This window comes from Pseudopipra pipra, chromosome 6 (genome assembly GCF_036250125.1).
Source record: "Pseudopipra pipra isolate bDixPip1 chromosome 6, bDixPip1.hap1, whole genome shotgun sequence".
In the NCBI taxonomy this organism is placed as follows: domain Eukaryota; kingdom Metazoa; phylum Chordata; class Aves; order Passeriformes; family Pipridae; genus Pseudopipra; species Pseudopipra pipra.
The window spans coordinates 50,309,524-50,323,656 of NC_087554.1; the positions used below are offsets into that span (position 1 = coordinate 50,309,524).

General features: G+C 34.7%; 1 protein-coding gene across 1 annotated transcript in view; it reads right to left on the reverse strand.

Moving 5' to 3' along the window:
* DICER1 (dicer 1, ribonuclease III) overlaps positions 1-14,133 on the reverse strand; it is an 82,108-nt gene that overhangs the window by 16,931 nt on the left and 51,044 nt on the right. Inside the window, exons 25-28 of the mRNA XM_064659072.1 lie at positions 10,917-11,799; positions 8,606-8,874; positions 5,862-6,024; positions 5,692-5,767 (exon numbers count right to left, since the gene is read on the reverse strand). Of these exons, the coding sequence (XP_064515142.1) occupies positions 5,692-5,767; positions 5,862-6,024; positions 8,606-8,874; positions 10,917-11,799 (1,391 nt within the window). The remainder of the gene's footprint in view (positions 1-5,691; positions 5,768-5,861; positions 6,025-8,605; positions 8,875-10,916; positions 11,800-14,133) is intronic.

The window sequence follows — 14,133 nt, forward strand, 5'->3', positions numbered from 1 at the left end:
GCACATGTCAAGCTACTGACTGCTACACTGTGAAGTTTTCAAAAAGGAAAACTCCTGATCTTTGTCTGGCAAGTCTGCCTTGTCTCCACAGATACATGACACTGGTGTGCCAGTCAGAACACTCTAAAAACACACTTTCAATATCCAGGGTAAGTGAAATATTAATGGAAAACAAATAGAAAAATAATTAAAATCGATGTCATTAATGCTGAGACTATTAGCTAATATGAACATGTTATTCTTAAAACATGTGCCGATTGTGCAAACCTGTGTTACTGAACCCTTGTGCTCTGGGGCCTCCCAGCTCCCACAGACATTTTGCAGGTATAATGGTCAACACAGAGATCAAATCGTACCACGTACACCATCATTTTTAACCTGAGTGTCCCTTAAGAGTCTTCACATAGCTATGAAGACAGTTCATCCATCAGAGAAAGGAGACAAGCAGACTTGTCTTTAAGCAAGGTCGAGAAATACTGTTTTCACAATTTTTTTTTTATTTAGACTGAAAAGCAATTTTTTTGTAAACTCTAGAAGATTTATGGAGAGATTAAGAGGAATTAAAAATAAAAGCAAAACGACAATACAAGGTGAACAGACCATAACTTTATTGGAGATATACTCAGCTACAATTATTACAAAAAACTATTAAAGGTAATTGTGATCCATAAGGTGCAGATTGCAAACTTCTGCAGCATGATTACAGTATGAATGAATTACATTTTATGTCCCTTAAAGACAGCTGCAGCATGTGATGGTAAATATTTTATTGTCCATCAAATTATATTTGTTATTCATTCTACTTGATTTTAACCATCTTTTCAGTCAAACTATTTACAATAAAAATGCCTGCAATTTCCAATTATTGTTCACAAACATTTTTCTCTCCAACTTGCTGCTGCAGTAAATTCTGAGTGCATCTACAAAGCAATTAAAGTAGTCTGTGGTTGCCATTCAAATAAAAGAGGGAAAAAACCCAAGGACTTTATTGGATAAAATTTATTTTTAAGAAATGTAGTTAGCTTTGACAGAAATTAATTTTAACTGCTAGTGGAGTATACTACAATGACCTCTAGATATTTGCTAACATAATTCAGATTTACAGTTGATATTTAGATTACATTTCATGGTCATGAACTGTAGTGTTTTAAGTTTAAAACCTAATATGAAAGTAAAGAAATTAACTTCTTGAAAATTTGAGCAATTGGAAAAGGATCAATGTCAGTAATTCAGTATCAAAAATCAAAATGCTTCTTGCTTCTCTCATGTAATAAATACAGAGATTTCCACGAGAATGTTTTCATGAAGAACCCATCCAAAACATACAAACCCAGAATATTGTCAGGCAGAGGCAAGTGCAGTATCACAGCAGACCACGATGCCATTTGTCATTTGTGCTGCTGTGACTAGGATACAAAGATTTCACTTTCTAAACAGATAAATGCATAGAGTATGTAGCATATGTTATGTCATATGCAGTAACATAAAAACCACATTTTCCAGTTGACGGTTCTGTATTGGTTTACAAGGAGGAAAACCCAAACTCTGCAACATACATACAAGCACAAGATTTTCACGTGTGTAAAAGAATGCAGTTCCATTGATTAAAATGATACCACATCAATTTGCACCAGCTGAGGATCCAGTGCCTCACTGCTGGGCCACTATTATATTCCTCCCCAGCACCAAAACTAGTTCTTGTCCAAGTTCTGTACTCAGCAGTCACAACATACTATTGTGTAAAGAGACTTAAAAATAGTAGGCTTTTTTTCTGTATGGACTTTAGCAGCATCAAGCTGAACAAACACTTCAGAAGTCGCTACTGGGCACTCAGTATTCAGACTGAGCACAGATTTAGTTGAGGTTGACCAAGTTACTAGGGGCTGTCTTTTCCCAAAAACTACATTATATGTGTAATATGTTGGTTTGTTCAGAGATAATTACTGGAGTGTCAGTCAGAGGTCATTCTAATTTTAATTACTTCACGTAACAGTAAAATGATGCAGTAGAAAAATAATAGCTTTAAAATACAATCAAGAGTTGTTACACATCTTTGTTGTATTTTTCCACATACAGTAAAAATGCCACAGACATTACAAAATGACCTATTTAAGTTGTGCAAGTAAATGACACATTGCAGGCATTAAAACTATCTTTTTCAAATTCAGTAAATCAGAACAGCAGCAAGGCCAAACCACATTTTTCCTCTCTGTTAAGCATTTTTTCCTTGAAATGAGGTAAAGCATGGTACCAAGTGCAATGCTTATTTGTGCTACATGAACAGAACAGCGCAAAAAAAAAGCCATAAAAATAAAAACGCAGCATAGTTAGGAGGACTGTTTAAAGTACAGTATAACAGGACTTAGATTAAAAAAACCAAGGTTCATGCCAATTAACCCCCACACTATATATGATGAGCCTGTGTGGTTGCTTTTGAAGATGGGCTGCAACAGTCCACTTACACTTGTGCTTATAGCATGTCAAGTGACTTCTATCCCAACCTTCAAATGATCAGATTTAGGTCTTTAATAGCATACACTGTCCAGTATCAAAATCATAACAACTGTAGGGTAAAACACACAGATGCATAACATGGAAACTAATGTGGGTTTTCTGTCTCAAAAGGATAAAAAAATATTTCAATGAGGTCACACTGGAAAAAATTGTGGCATTTAAAACACATTTAAAAACGCATCAGCAGCAGAAACTATAGTCAGCCACTACACATTTCAGATTTCCAATTCATAGGCTTTATCTAGTAACAAAGTGATCATTAAACTATTCTGAAACACAGAGTAAGTTCAGTTAATTTTCTTTGCATCCAAGCACTCTGTAAGCACTTTACTGCTAACAATTACCTGAAACCCCTGAGAATCTACAACCTTGTAACAACCAGTAAGAAACTTTAGGTGTTCAAAGACTAACCTAAATTTTAGTTTTTCATAATGCAATTAAAACTACTTAAGACTTTCTAGATGGTCTGATTTAATCTAGTGATTGATGTCTGGCCAGAAACATAGAATTGTTAACATCACTAATCATGTATTTTCTCTAAGAAACTTCAGTCCTACCAGAAAGAGAGAGCTATAGCTTAAATCAGTAACTTCTTTTAAAAAAAATTTTTAAACAGCTAACACAAAGCAATTTGCATTTGAAAATTTAGAATGCATTTTTTTATTGTTCCATATCATTTACACTTGCAGGTCTTATATCCTTGTTATATTTTCATGACTGAAGTATCAAACAAATGCTAGAATTTTTTATAAGCTACCATTTTAGTTATTGGTCTGACTACTATAACAAGCCGCTTTCAAATACAAGAATGGTCCTTGTCACAGAATGAAAAATTACTGAGACAGAAAATATACGAACTTTTGAAAACTGTATTTCAGAAAAGCTTAATGTCTGCCCCTTGTCACTAAGGCATTTATTTTATTTCTTTATTAAGAAAGCAAGAGCTGACAGTTTTTGTTTTGTTTTAGTGTGCATTTGTGAGGAAAGGAATATGGTTTAAAAGCAGGAAATACAGTATTTATTTGTAATTTAATACATAAGACACAGCATCAAGTTCAAACTATTGTGCTGGAAAACGTTAAAACACCTTGCTCTGCTTTCTCAAACTTCAAGCATAATTAACAGGGCAAAATTGCAGCAAACCTCTACTGATACTGGTGGGAATAAGAGACCCACAGCTTTTTTAAAAGGTAAATTAAGAGGTATTATAGTTACAGTGCAAAAAATTAAAATTTCAAGCATAATATATAAACATAGCACCAAAACAGAAAAAAAACAATGCATGCAAAAACAAAAAGGAAAAAGAAAAGAAAAAAAGAACTGAGGTATTTAAGTGAAGAGTGCCTACGAAAATCTAATTAAAGAAGTATAGGCAAAGCCTAAAAAATAAAAGTATGATTTCCCCCCCCCGTACTCCTGGTAGACCAAAACACCAATGAGCTAGTTTCTCTAAATTAAGGACCTAAATCACAGATGTATCAAAAGTACGGCAGTTATATCTCAAACATCAACTTTCATGTTATTTAACAGCACAGCTTTGGTAGATGAAATATGCATGCAACTCTGAAAAGTACAGTAAGAAATTTACGTGGAAATATCTCTAAGTGTAAAGGTGCTCTGTTTGTTAAATACGTAACCAATTGACTATAAAATCTGCAGCATATCTTAGGTGTGATATGTCTAAGGTTATTTTGTTAGAGTGACAGTTTGCACTGTGCAATTATTTGTTGCTGTTTCCAGTATTGGAACTATCTAGCTTGCAGGTTTGTGTAAAACTGGAATTTTAGCCAAAGACCATATTTTGTTTATGGTATAAAAAAAACTGTAGACTAACCACCTCCTCAGAATTGTTAAAAATAACCTAATTACATATATATGAATATAATTTCTATTATAATCCTGTAATAAGTCACAGCTATAGTAATGAGTTGTACTGTAAATATAGAGCTGTATCATTGTAAAATGCATAACAAAATGAAGGGAATGTAAAACAGTTTGTTCCAAAAGAGATCAGAAAATAAAGATTATTAATGAGGGTTTATTTATTTTTAAGGCAAGAACCTTTTTTTATGCAAGACTGTGTGGCATAAGGAAACTGAAGTTTCACTCTATCAGTATGCCAGCCATTTCAATTAAAATCTGTCCCTAACAAATAAGTGCAATAATGATTGGGAATGTCATCTTAATGTAAAAAGATGACACGTAGAGAAAAAAAAAAAGAAAATAAAAAGGAGAATACTGGCACACTTAATCTTTCTTATACCCAATCATCCAGTACAGTTTATCAACTGCTTTATGACTGGCACTAGTGCACAGATTGAAGAATTTCAAGATTACTATATATAAATCTAGCAACTGCATTAGGCATAAGCTCCCTCGCCTTCTAACACTAAGCAAAGCTGTACTGACAATAAAAGTAAACCAAAAAGACCTGACAACAATTATTCTGAACACTTGCTAAATGTCATCATTAAAGCACTCTCGTGATTAAACAAAGCAGAAGTGAGGAAAGAAGACAAGATTGTGTTTGCGCAAAAAACTATAACTACAATTAGTTCCAAAATTTTATACATGTTAAATGTTTTGTTATCTATTCTGTTATCAAACTTTAAATTCTGTCTTCCAATTTGTTCCTCTCAACATCAACATTTTTTTAAGCTTGCTTTAATTGTATGTGATTTTTTTCCCCCCATTTCATTTAGTTTTAAGAGGAGTCTCAGCTGTTTGGGACCTGAGGTTGATTTGCTTTGAGGCTTCGTAGTGCTCTTCTCGCAGCTGCAGATTTGGCAATCCTGTAGCTTCTGCCAACACCTTTAAACTTTCCCTTTCCTACAACTTCCACTGTAACTCTGACCTTTCCATCGTAAGTTCTTTCTGCAGGACTGCAAAAATATACACAAGAATTACTTACTGCCTAAGGCAAGTTAATGTGAAATAAGAGACCTACGTTCTCCTTTCTACAGAAGTTAAAGCAGTAAAGTTAAACAGAAATCACTACATTTCTCAAAAAGCTATGCAAGGAAAAAAAAACAAACAGTGGACACAATTATCATGTTAGATACTTAGTGCAAAAGAAATTACAAGTACTTAATTGACATTTAAGAATTCCTAGCAGCTTATGAAGCACAGCTTAGAAACATCTTCTGTCAGTGTGTACCAAAGAAAGTATATTCTTACCTGAATTTGGCTGTCTCCGGCTCCATCTCCAGCAATTCTCGCACCGGGGAACGGGGCACATTAGCAGAAAATTTTTCTATTTGGAGAAAAAAAGTGGAAAAAAATTAGCTCTGTTCTTTTCATAGCAGACGGCACTTAGGAATTAATATTTTTTTGAAAGCCGGTAATACCTATTAATGGCCTCATCATTGGATAGTACACTTGCCAAACCATTTCCAAAGACATTCCACTATCCATATAAATGGCACCAGCAAGGGACTCAAATATATCCCCCATGGCCTTTGGTACTTCAATGTCTTCCTCTTTTTCTTCATCTTCTTCTGATCTTCTGAGCTGTTTGCAATTAAAAAAAGACAAGGGTGGGAAGGGAGAGAGAAGGAGAGGGGAAAAGAGAGAAACAATTGTTTTACTTACAGTAAAACAAAGATCTTCAAAAATGTATATCCTGTGCTGCTTCCTTTGTTTTTGACTGACAACTTTCCACTATGAAATTGTTTTTTTATTCCCCAATGAAACCAAGGTGCTAGATGTATCATTTTTCAAATGTGAAAAAAAAAAAAATTCCCAGACAGCATTGTGTACAGAAGACTTTGAGAATAATTCTGTAGGATTTCACCATGGGTCTGTTTTTTCCAATAAGAAACAGACTCAGCTCCATCAGTTGATATTAGAAATCTACTCCTAACAAAGGAGGAGTTCACACATTATACATCTCCAAAAAAAAGACTTTAAAAATATGTAATTCCAATCTCTGGATGAAAGCTGCATGTACCTTTCCTTACCTTATTTACCCCTGAAGACAAGCATGAAACAGGCACCAGTAAAATAAGCCATTAATAATTGAAAACCAGCAACACCAGACTGAGCTAACAGGCACACTTAGCTATTTAAATATAGCAGACAGGGTTTTCTTCTATGCCACCGATTTAAGACAACAGTCTATTCTCATTAGCAAAACTAAACATTCAGTGTATGTCTTAAAGGTCCTGAGCTAACCTAATCCTTTACTAAAATACCTCAAAAACATGTAATATACGTTCACCTAACTACAAACAAAGTAACCTGAAAACAAAATTTTTGTTATGTTCCTCTGCCTAAAAAGAAGTAAGTTTCTGTCAGTCCTCTCCCCCAGCAGCTACCCTCTCACTCCATTTGGTCACTATTTGGGGTTTAAAATCTGATTTAGTCCTCTTAAGAGAGACCATAATGCTTCATAAACATATTCCACCCAGTATTTCTACCTAAAATAAATCAAGCAAGTAGTCAGACCTGATGCATACAACAGTGCAAATGGGAATTTTGATGGTAAAAAATAAATTCAACTGTTTCGAATAGTGTATTTCATACCAAGAGCAAACTGTAACACTTCTGAATTATACTGAAATAACAGAAGGAGAGCGAAACTAAGAGCTATAAGGCAAGGGACAACAGATGTTTCAGGAGTGAGATCTGAAAATAAGAAAAGCAGATGATGTGGAGACACACATGGAAACCACTCTAGCTGGCATGAACTGTAGAAACAAAGACTCTTGCATTAACTCATGAAATAAGAGTTTCAGTAATTCAGTGCCAGACCAAGATAGGGAGCAGGCATAGGGAGAATGAAACAAGGATTTTATTTGAAACAGCTATCACACAATTTGGTTGCAACTGTGGTGCAAGCTTCTAGGCAATCTTTTTGCACACAAGCAAAAACTAAGCAAAAACAAAGCTAAAAATCACTACTATGAGCTCTTAAAATAAGTTCTTAGCCTTTTCACTCATACTGTGTAGAAAACAAGTAACAATTTGATCCTCTAATGTAAAGTAATTTATATTATCCAAATTTCAGTGACAAATTTCTTAGTCAATGCTTAATGAATCTTTCCCATAAAACATGGTTTCCACTCCGCAACAGAGTGCAAGGGCTAGAAACACACACATGTGACTGAAGTATTTTAATTCCCAAGCTTTTAAATTGTCTATCAGAAACAAAATTACTGAAAGCAAAGTACTGGTGTATTGCTGGAGTAAATGCTAACTTAGTTCTGGAGTATTCTCAGACAAGAGCATTTTTTAAGAGATTGGTCAGCGTTGCAGAAGACAAACTACTATGGATAACACTTTTGAAGAAAAGATGAAGTCCATCTCTTCCAGATCCTGATTAGAATTTGATTCACCAGGCCTTTGCTCTTGTATTTCCTAAGCAGCTTATTTAAATTAATTAGTTTTAGTACACTCTCCAGAAAACAGAGGTTCATTACATCAGTTTTCCTGCACAGCACAAGATAGGACCTTCATTTGCAAGTCTTCAGTGAAACTATTTTTCAAGTGGCTTACTCGAAAGATGCATATAATGTTTCCCTGGCTAGCAGATATGAAGCCTTTAGGAATGTCAAACATACTTGAGTACAGTGCAGTAACACTTGCTCCAGTAGAAACCATCAGAAGAAAATAGCAGAAATCTCTTGTCAGTGCACTACATTTAATAATCCCAGCACCATGCCAAGGTAGTATTTTTCATGGTGTTGCACAGATATCCTACCTCAAGTCAGCATTATGTAACTTAGCAACCCTTCATTACAATGCTATGTTATAGTGGTGCTTCCAATCAGTTCGGGAAGGAAGCAAGCTAAGTGTGCATGTGTGTCCCATGTTGTTCTAACAAAACAAAAACAAAACAATGACTAAAATCAAGTGTCACAGAAAAGCCTAGAGGCAAACTGCTTTCAAATTAATTAATTTCTGAAAGTTCTAATTGATTTTCTACTTTCTGAAAAGACTATTTTACTTTCCATACTGCATCCTTTATTACTGGGAGCCTGCTTCTTGGCTGCTGTGTTCATAAAACATTACAAAAATGTGCATCATGCTAAGAAATCCAGTGACATGCTTCAAATCAGATACTGAACACATTTCTTCTACTTCCACTAACCTCAGAATCCATTCCTTGCATTTCATTCTTTTCCATTTGAAACTGCACAAAGTCATCAATAACATGAAACAGTTCAGGAGAGACAGCTTTGAAGTACTTGTGGTAGTCATACTTTACAGCTAATGATGCAAAAATGGTATTATTGACTAGAGCAGATCGTAGGTCAGTAAGAACTCCTGGAGAGTGTTGCCGTGGGTCTTCATAAAGGTGCTTGGTTATGAGGTAGTCCAAAATTGCATCTCCCAGGAATTCTAAGCGCTGGTAACAATCTTAAAACGTTGGAAATAAAAGAATGTACAACACCACAATTAAGTTTAACACACACATTCTTTCCAGGCCTTTCTGGATAAGAGGTTTGGTACACTGCCATGTAAACTCCACAAACTAACAAATGCTCAGAGAAGACAATCTATTTTTTAAAACAGGTACCTTTGCATTTAAAGAGATTGCTAATGAATCACTAAAAAAAGAAACCAGGAAAAGACATAAATTATATCTGATAATAAAGCCAATTTTGAACAAAATGTTAATTTTTGCCAGGCTAACAAAACACTTGTGCTTATAATCAATTAATGCTTTTACTCAAGATCATCGCTGTGTTGAGAAAGAGTAAAATTAAGAGATTCCACCAGCAGGCTGATCTGAAAACTACTAACAATTAAAACTCAAAAAATTAATACAAAAAGCAATGTATTAAAAAGCAGGGGGGACATAAAATGTGAGATTTTTCATCTAATTTGCCACACATTAAAAACCTTCAACAAAGATTCCTGTTTCAAATAGTTCTTTTAAACTGGAAATTAAAATTGCCAAGCCTTTACTTTTTTGAAATTTGACAGTGGCCATGGGAACAGAAAGCTATGAACATCTATTTTTAGAATATAAACAAAAGCAAAAACCCTCTTGAATGCAAATAGAGATAGGTAGGTAGAGAAGAAAGAAAGACAACTATTACAGAAGTTAACATGAGAGTGAAATGGCTAGTACTAAGCTGCTTTTTTATCAACTGAACATAAGAGGCTGCCACATCTCAACTCCTAGCTACTCCTTAAGAAAAAAAGTTACAAGTAACAGCAATTCACAGTTGTCTTACTTGGTAGATAAGAAATGAAATCAAAAGTTTCTGCTACTGACAACATAATTTAAAGTAGTCGTTATGTCTCAACGTTTCTGTTAGTCTATGTATATATATATATATACATATATATATACATCTCTATATAAATAATCATCTACCTTCTATCTGAAGGTTTTGTGAAATATTTGTAAAAAGTAAATATATATGTGGGTAACATTACCTAGAACGAAAAACTAAAGGAACATTTCAGTGTTTTGTCAGAACTGTTTATCAATGTAGTAACATTTCAAAATGACTTATTTCTTTAATTAAAGCAGAGGTTTTTCACTCCTTGGAATAAGAGACCAATTCACTATGGAGAAAAATTTCAGACTGTTGACTGCAGAGGAATTTGCCAATCACTACAAATAGGGTTGGAATTTTGCTATGTTTTGCTTTTGATTGCATATTATTGTAGGAAAATATGCAAAGTTTTAGAATGAACAAATATTACATTAATTAGTATAAGCAAATGCAATTAAAGATTACAGAAATACAAATTTCTACTGATGTAAAAGCTTTCATGAGATCATGTACAGAAACATTATGCAGTTAATCTGAAATTAATATTTAGTCAGATTTAGTCAATTACTTCAAACTTTGACTTTAAATATTTACTCAATAAAATGCCTACATTTAGATTAAGCCTTCAAATTCACAACTTCAAAGGGAAGTCTCCATATTCTGCAATCCTACAGATCATTCAGCTAATAAAAACTGTATAGTCTACAATTAATCTTCGTAAGTACAGACAAAGTATAATATTCTTGGAATACAATTATGGAACAGATTTGCTAAATATGACTGCTATTTCCTGAAGTACGTGACAACTTTCCAGAGTTCTACAAGAACTTGTTTCTGTTAAATGAGGATCTAATGTCACTCATACAGCTAGTGACACAGCATTGGTGATAAATGCTGCTCTTTCTTGGAACTTGGTGAGGCTTCAGTAAATACATTCTGTCTGCATCAAGTCAAAATATGAATAATGATTGGGATACAGACTCAGCAAGTATCCCCCTCTAAATACTGGGCAAAATACTATTTTCTAAGATTTTGTATTCAGAGACTATTGGCTTCTTAAAGTAACATGTGATGCCTAAAAATAGAATATATATGGGAGCACAACATATACTACTTCTCTTGCATTTACAGTATGGAGAAAAACTGTAGATGTTCTTCAAGACAACTTACCAGTAATGGTATTATAATGGTAGGAGGCATGAGTAAATGCCTGAAGAAGGTAAGCCTTGTTCTTAAAACTGTAATTTATTTTCTTCTCAAAGTTTTCAAAACCAGAAATAAGGTGATTAAGGGTTTTTTCAGCATCTGGGTGATCAAACATACACCTTGGTGGAATCTTCAAACAGCCATACTCCAGGTCTTTACACAGAGAAGGCTCTGAATTAGCTACAGAAGCAGAAACAGAGTTTGGTGAAATAGTTTTCTGCTCACTGTTACAGTTCTCTCTCGTAGCACATAAAGTGCCTTCCCAATCAGTCTTTTTAATTACAGGGAGCACCTTCAGCCCCAATGAACACAGGAAAAGCTGAGCAGCTCTTTCACCACAGCTGGTCAGATAGCAGCCCAGCAGGGCTTCCACACAGTCTGCAATGCTCTTATCAGCAATACACTGCTCCGTATGCAAGTCATATGAGATTGACTGTTTTCCTGCATCAACACCACAGTTTTCTTCTGAGGGATTCCAGAAGCCCACTACGAAATCATCCTCTTCAACAGCCTTGCTAGGATCCAGATAGCACATAGCATCCCAAGAGCTATAGTCAAAATCATCAAAATCTGATGAACACTGAACATTACCCAGGGATGACTTTTTGGGTGCTTTCCATTCATAGTTTGAATCAGTGGTTGAAAAGTGTGAGAGCGAAATTTTCTTCACAAAAGCCCCTGATCCCATTAACATATTATCAATGAATTTGATATGCTCCTGATCATACTCCAGAAAATCATCTTCAAAGTCTGTTTCTTCCTTGGGCGATCTCCACATTAGGTCTTCATTCTCTTCATCATCGTTATAATCATCAAGTTTACCATTAGCCAACATGTTTTCCTTTGTCTATGAAAGAACACAAAATATACATGAAGAGGAAAATGAGATAGTTTTATTCCAGAAAGATCAGAAGACTAGGATTTGAGAAGTGTCTGCTAAAAATAAGGCTGATTTTTATGTTCCTAATTACATTGTCTGATCAGATGCACAATACAATATTTAATTAACACTAGTGTTAACTAGTGTTAATTAACCAAGACTAGAATAATTGCCCTGGAATACAAATGCTTTATTATTAACCTATAATAGTGTGTGTTCTGCATAATACACATGCTGCATTCCATTGGAAACCATGGTTATCTTCAATGTGATGCACATACAATGAGCTTTATATCCACTAAACATTATACACTTGCACACCAAAGCACACAAAAGAAAACTCTTAACAAATTTTAGGGAAATACAAGAAAGAGTTCTGGGTACATCCTTCTCTCCAGCTGCTAAGTAAGGCTATTACAAATGTTGAATCAATGTAATTTTGAAGGTTCTTTCTACATCCTTCTATGGCAAATAAGGAACTTGTAGGGTTTACTATATTTGCAATCGTGATAATCTCAGTTTTGGAACACACAAATGGAAAAACGCATCAATGGGGGGTTTATTCAGTCTTTTTTATTTCTTTCCAGGCTGTTCCTATAGCCTTAACTAATAAAAGAAAAGGCAAAGTTGTCACCAATTTTCTAATATTTACATACGTACCCACAACGGCAAAACTAATGAAGTTTCATGTCTTTTCCCTGCTCATATTGAGCAAATTGGTATGGATTACTGTAAACTATAAACTGAACACAAATATGCCTGAGCTATATAATGCTTTACAATTTGTCATGGCCCCTATCCAGGCCATGGATAGCTAAATGCACTAGAAGTCTTCCTAACATCAAAAGGACTATTCACAGGCTCAACACAGCATCACTGACGCCTGCAGGGATTCTGTCATTGAATTTGATAGGAGCAAGATCAGATTCAAAGCACTTTTCTAGATTGTGTCCTGAAAGCCAACACTTTGTGAATCAAGTGAAACTGCCTGCATCTGCCCTCAACCTATACATGTCATATTGTAGGGCTCGGCATCTAAATCTTGCAGATCTGTGAACCAGACGGGGATGTCCTTTGGGAACGTTTCCCTTTGGGCAAAATGCACACCCATCCAGAGGTGTAGGTGGGTGGCAGTTGTAAGGTGCACTAGGCAGCACTTAAAACTATCTAAGGATCAAATAGACCATAGTGTTCCTCATTAGGATGGAGCAGGCTTAGTTAAGTTTAGTAAGAGAAGAGGAAAAAAGAAGTGGCTATAGAAGTTCTTAGTTTAGACATTCTGCTGGAAGAATTTCTGCTGCTATAATTACTCATCTCACATACACACAGCAGGGACTTCTGTAACTTAAATTGATCAGAAAGAGAAACTGAAATTGGATTTAAGATAGTTACTTTGGATACCTGTAGTAATATAATGCCTAAAGTAAGATTATTTTAACCAGTCCCAACAGGAGTGAGTGCTGACTTTTTCTTGTTACACACCACCTGTCATATCTGTCACTGAAATAAAAATAACTCTCTGAATGAGACATGTCTATATGGACACTCCAAAATAGGTTTCGGTGTCTGTTTTTGCAAAGATTTAACAAATTATAAAATTTAAATTTTTACTATAATTTCATTCGCAATTTTCTTAAAATAAAATTCTAATTAGCAGGACAGCTACGTGAATTATCCTAACATTCTCTGTATATTGCTTCTTGAACATAAAAAAAATAATTCTAAGTGATGAGAATGAACAGTGGGTAAAGAAGCCAGGAAGCAATTCTGATCATTGACTTTTTTATCATTAGCATTTAAAAAATAAATCAACGGTGAACCCCAGAAGAAAGATCTTTTTCTTAAATAATACACCTAAGTACTTTTTTTATACTCTTTTGGAAATCAGCCATTTGATAAAAAGAACAAAGATCCTTTCCCTTAATAAAGCTTAATAACACTAAAAATACTAACATTTGACTAGGATGTTTTAGTAATAATTGATCATAATGATACAAGATCTCTAGTTCCACTTACAGACCATCATCCCATGGATGAAGAACAAAATTTACATCCAAGAAAGCTAAATACCTACTTGGCACAAAACCCTCCACTACATGGTTGCATCGCTGTCTGCATTTTGGTCTGAAATTGTGTGTTTTATTTACAAATAAGCAGTGACTATTAACAAGGTAGAGGCCACTGAAAAGTTGCAGAGAACTGAAACCTTTTGAAAACCAACAATTAGCTCCAGTCCCAAATGTAGTATCTCATTTGCCAGAAAGATATAGCAGGAAGTCTCTCTGAAATGAAATCTTGGCA